The sequence below is a fragment of the Etheostoma spectabile genome, chromosome 2 (genome assembly GCF_008692095.1).
Source record: "Etheostoma spectabile isolate EspeVRDwgs_2016 chromosome 2, UIUC_Espe_1.0, whole genome shotgun sequence".
NCBI lineage: Eukaryota > Metazoa > Chordata > Actinopteri > Perciformes > Percidae > Etheostoma > Etheostoma spectabile.
The window spans coordinates 26,768,445-26,773,872 of record NC_045734.1 but is presented as its reverse complement, the minus strand read 5'-3'; the positions used below and the strand labels follow the sequence as shown (position 1 = coordinate 26,773,872).

The 5,428-nt window shown below is 39.3% G+C and overlaps 1 protein-coding gene across 4 annotated transcripts in view; it reads left to right on the top strand.

The window, feature by feature from the left end:
- The window catches only part of mgat3b (beta-1,4-mannosyl-glycoprotein 4-beta-N-acetylglucosaminyltransferase b), a 75,848-nt gene that overhangs the window by 57,616 nt on the left and 12,804 nt on the right, over window positions 1-5,428 (top strand). For 2 of the 4 annotated variants that reach the window (XM_032534397.1, XM_032534387.1), the window contains exon 2: window positions 4,619-4,776. The exons of the other annotated variants lie outside the window; for them this stretch is intronic. In XM_032534397.1, the coding sequence (XP_032390288.1) occupies window positions 4,703-4,776 (74 nt within the window). In that variant the 5' untranslated portion in view covers window positions 4,619-4,702. The remainder of the gene's footprint in view (window positions 1-4,618; window positions 4,777-5,428) is intronic. 4 annotated transcript variants of the gene reach the window in all.

The window sequence follows — 5,428 nt, the reverse complement described above, 5'->3', positions numbered from 1 at the left end:
CCTCGACGCAGCCGGCCCGGGTTCGAATCCGGCCTGCGGCCCTTTGCTGCATCTCACTCCCCCTCTCTCTCCCCTTTCATATCTCCAACTGTCCTGTCAAATTAAAGGCCTAAAATGCCCAAAAAATAATCTTAAAAAAAAAGAAAAAAAAGAAATGATTGCAATAAACGATAATATCGTTGTGGACCCTCAGTCTCTGTTAACAAAAAATGCACTTGAATAAAAACCAAAAACAATAAATTAAATGGAAATTAAAAACCACACACAACCAAAACAATAAATAAAATGGATGTAAACCAAATTGCACTTCAAAAAATATTAAACATTAGGCTCAGACATTTAGAGTGCCAATGAGATGAAGCATATGGGCTCAATAAGCCATATGCATTATTTTTTTTAAATAATTTCTCCAGCATAAATCTATGTCCAAATAAAGTGAAAGTGACAAAGTGACACAAATATAGTACCAGGGATAATATATAAAATAATGCCACAAGATCTGTTTTTGCTTGATTGCCAAGTAACTAAGGATCAGGAACAATTTTCAATGGTGCTACGGTTACATCATAATGTGTATATCCACGCATTCACGCAAATTTGGAATTTGACGCATTTAATGGGAAAAAAGGGGGAAATGTAAATTATGAAATGCAACGAATTTATTCAAAGATAGTGAGAGATAGGTGCTAGTGACTGCTTGGGTAAAGTATCATCTTCTCACAACCTTTCCACTGAAACATGCTTGTTTGCAAATCGAGGGACTACATAGAAGACAGTCCCTGTGGTTGAGCAGGCATTAAAAGCAGGAACAAGAGGAGAAACTGCAGTCATTGCTAGATGGTGAGGGATTTACTTTTATACTCTGAAAATGGAAGGATCCGCCCAATAAAACTTTATGGCTGAAGGGTTTCCTTCTGAAAGTCATCCATGTTGGTACGAAGTTAACTTGCTCAAGACTAAAAATAAAAAAATCTCATATTCAGTTTTAACTTAATGCCAGTGCTTGTTTGTCAAATAAGGAATTGCACTTTTCAATATCAAGAAATTAAAGTCTGTATGAATGTGACCTTCTTTCTTTTTTTTTTAGCTTTTAGCCCGTGTTAAATGAAATACTCGTGGCTGCAGCTGATGATCAATTGGGTTCTGGAGTAGTCCTTTTCTTTAATTCATGTATTTATCATTTTGTCATAAAAGATGTCAAAAATAATGACAAATGTCATACATGTGTTATTTTGACTGACCTAAAGATATAGTCATTTCAAAGCTGTGGTAGGCATTTTATTTTTGGCGTTGTTAGGCAAAAAAAAAATGGAGAGAAGACTTTACTTCATAAATTGCCATTCATTTGTTTTCTGTCCAATTTCCTTATCAACTCCGTTTGATGGAAATGCGACTTTTCAGCTCATAGTCGTGGTCTGGTTGCAGTACCTACACACACGATGAACACATACTGAGGTGCTTCCACAATAGCACTCATCTGCCTCAACTCGACACCTTGTATACTGTGGGTTTACGGTTACAGAGCTTGCTTTTCTGTTTCTGACCCTGAGCAGGTAAAGGGATATGAGATAATGGGCCCTGGATGTGAATGTATATGCACCTTTTGTGCCCATGTCAACCCATGTCTCATCCCTTATGCTACCAGATACTTCTGACACTCTTCTATTGTCTTTTTTGACAGCAAAACCCATTACGATACTGGATTTGTATTTCAAATGTCCCCATGGTCATGGCATGCTCTGTTCCCTGTAAACTAAAAGTGGCAAAGTAAAGTAAAACTGTGGAAGAGGAAGGACACAGTGTAGGAGTGTGTGGCTCTTTTTCGAGTTGGAGTTGTCTTGTAGACACTTTTGATTGATGTTGATTGTGCCATACTTGTGATTCTGTGGTTGGAAGTTGGTCTCGCCTACTGCTGCTCCCAGTGTGCTTTGTTTTGTTTCGCTGTCCCCCCAGGGTGCTTGTTAGGTGAGGTCAACAGACTGGTCAGAGGCTGTGGGTGGTGCTGAATAAACCCGGGACACTTTGTAGTTCAGCTGAGATGATATCAAACCCTTTCCACATGGGGAAAGGGTTTGTGAGTGCTGAAAGAGGAAAAAAGGGGATTTAGCTTCACATGGAGCCTCGTCCCACTCACAAACACACACACTGAGCAGAGCTTTTCGGCCTACAGTTCCAATAAAACAAAGGCCTTTAAGCACTTTGGAGAGGGATTGTACCATTTATCATCCCACCTATGAAAAAGTTTAGCTGACGTGGCAAGAAATATTAAAGCCACAAACCACCAAATGTGAGAATGTGTGTGTTGAAGTGTGTCTACGTCTGTGTGTGTGCAAACATTGTGTAATTGTACCCTTTTTTCTGTATCCAGGGCTGAATATTGGATCTCAGTCCTGTTTGTGTACTGACACAGTTATGTTTGTGTAACAGGGTCTGGATAGTGTGTGTGATTCCACCTGACATATATCTAGCAGAGTAGGTTTAGTGCGAGTTTATGAGTCTATGAGTTTATGAGAGAAATGCCTGAGGTAAGTTGTGCAACTCTGCACAAACGTAGCAAATACATATCAACATGCCCTCAGTATGAACGTGTTATACTCCAAAGCTTTACAAATTAATAAAATAAACTTTACAATGCTAAACTGGTCATATAATGGAAATAGTGCACTTGGAAAACACGCTTTACGCCTTAGCTGATGTGCTAATAACTTGTTTTTCAATAGTGTGCTAAGTCTGGGCCGATCGTAGCGAGCCAACTGTATGATTCTTCCTGATCAGACAATAGATGGCAGCACGGAAATAGACACAGGTTTCCGCACCCTCGTTCTTCCACCAAACGCAGCACAGCGTTAAAGTTCTGCTTAACTAGCTGGTTTCAGTGGTGACTGGTGGTGCTCAGTTAAATCAAGTTACATGTATACACTGTATATACTGTATATTGAAAACTATATAGTTCTGAAACTTGGCGTCAAATGTACTTATGTGGCTTTTTAAAATAAAATGTAATGATAGAGAGGTTTTGAGAAAAGGAGTGCTTGTATTGTCTGTTGGTTGTTTTTACCAATTTGGGATAAAAATATCATGGTTTTTTAACTATTTTTACCCAGATTTTATACCTCCAAAAGTTTCCTGTTGCATGAAGAGGCTGATTAGGCATTTATTGTAAATGATGTCCTTATTTGATATTCACAGCTCAAAACATGCATGCAGTTTTAGACAGGGATGAGAAGAATGGGTAGGAGATGCACACGAGATGCTTATTATGTGTTGGATTGGTACTAAGCAAGTAAAAAGAAAACAAAGTACTGTATGTACAATTTTTACTCCTTTTAAAAAATAAAAAAAGAGGTAAATTCTGTGGCCATGACAACAGACAGATCCCCTTGTGTCTGCCAGCCCCAGATTCAGTTCAGTGTGAAAAGGGTTCAACAGGTCAGCAGTGGCAGTCCACACACACACACACACACACACACACATAGTCAGACTGATGAAATTAGGAGCAGTTAACTGGGATAACTCCTCCCTGCACGTATGCTCTCTTGTGGTTGTTTTTTATCGCTCTGATTGGCCTCTGTGTCTCCAAACCAAATGTTTTGGCTACGTTTGCCAACCAGCATTCTGGGCTTTTCTGAACTCTCCAGGGGTGCATGTGCTGTCCTAAAATGTCCCGCAGCGGTAGAGTCAAGGGTAGAGAAAGAAAGAAAGAGGGGGGAGTTTTGTGTAGGAGGAGTGTGAAATCTACAAGTAAGATCATGCTGATAAGATAACTAAAAGTGTTGTCAGGGAGAGCAGCTATCGCTTTGCTCTCTGCCTCATCTGATATCAGACTGTCTTTAAATTCAAACTTTCACTTGTATAAACACAGGAACTCAAGCTGGCCTGAGATAAAATGCACAAACAAGTACTTTTTGAACATTTCCTCTTCCCTTACTTCAATGCATTCCAGACCTGAACACATTCCAGTCGACACTGGTGCCAGATTTTTAACAGACAACTTTGTCCCAAAGTGCGTTTTACAGCAGAAAGGAATTTTGATTAAAATGAATGTAGAAAAGATAAAAAAGAAAAAAATATGTGTGTTTCCTGATGGCATTGTTGTGACTTTGTGTCAGCATTAGCAGTTCAACTTTTCTCTAAGTGTGATACTGAGATCAGGACCTGTCAAAACCACAGTTAGTTAGAGTTCTGTACAAATACACATAACATGAAATACAACAAGAGAATTATTTAGAACACATTTAATTATAATGCACAATTCATTGCAGTAATCCGTAACAACAACACAAAAAAAGCATAATGCGAAGTTGCAAGTTCACTTTTTTTTTTTAAACCACAGTTTTAAGCCAAGTGTGACACTCTTCACAGCTGCTAATGTGGCGTACGGCTAAAATGTAATGTACATGTGCACAAGAGAAAGTAAAACAAATGTGCAGTTCAACTTTATTCTAGAAGGGAATACAAAAAGGTATTTGCAATGACTGTAATTGTCACATAACTAAGAAACCTTTGGCGGTTAACCCATTTTCCAGACATCTCACTCATAACTGGTTTTACCGCATTGTCTTTTTAAACAACCAACGCAATTTTACATTAAAACTCCACCCTGTGCATTATCTGACAGGCAGCCTCGCAGGGGAGAGGAACGTTGCGACAATAGACTGGCAACGACTGGTGACATGGGCACATTGGAATAATTTCTACGATCATGTCTGGGCTTAGACGTGCCTGGGCCAGCAGTCCACAGCAAGCACCCACACAATGCCTGCGGTTATTGTGTTTGTAAGTTTTTTTCATGTATATGGATTGGTGACGGGGTGTGTGGATTGGTGATGGGCAAAATGTTGTGGTAATGTTTCCCTTTCTATGATTTTTCTTTTATATTCGCGAAGAAACTCCCGTACACTGTCATATAAAGTTTAATAGAAGGCAACGTTTCGGTACCAAACCATCTCCAGCCAATCAAATTTGCCCCGCTTGTGCCCCTCCGACGCACTTGTTTCACATTGTAGATGTGCAAAGTGTTTTTTTATATGTATAAAAATTGCAAGTAGTGACTGAAAATCTTCTGCAAAAGGACTAACCTTTTTATGCATGTTAAAGGGTAGTTAGTGGTTTGTTACTTTGTGACTTAGTTACTGTTTCCGTATTCTCCTTCCTTAAAAGTGTCTGGTTCTTAGAGACAGTAAGAAACCAGCAACTGAATGTTCCAGATGTTTTCGTATTTCAAGTCGCGTGAACGTACAGTACCTGTCACCACCATTCCTGAAATGCCTTAAAGTTTTAACCAGTTCAATCATTTAACAGTTTGCTTTTTTGTTTGGCATACATTTTGGCTCGTTGTCCCTCACCTTCCGCTCTCTTTGTGTTGTAATTTTAATCTCCAGTGGATTTATGAGGGCTGTGGTTAACTGCTCCTCAGATCTCTGCAGGG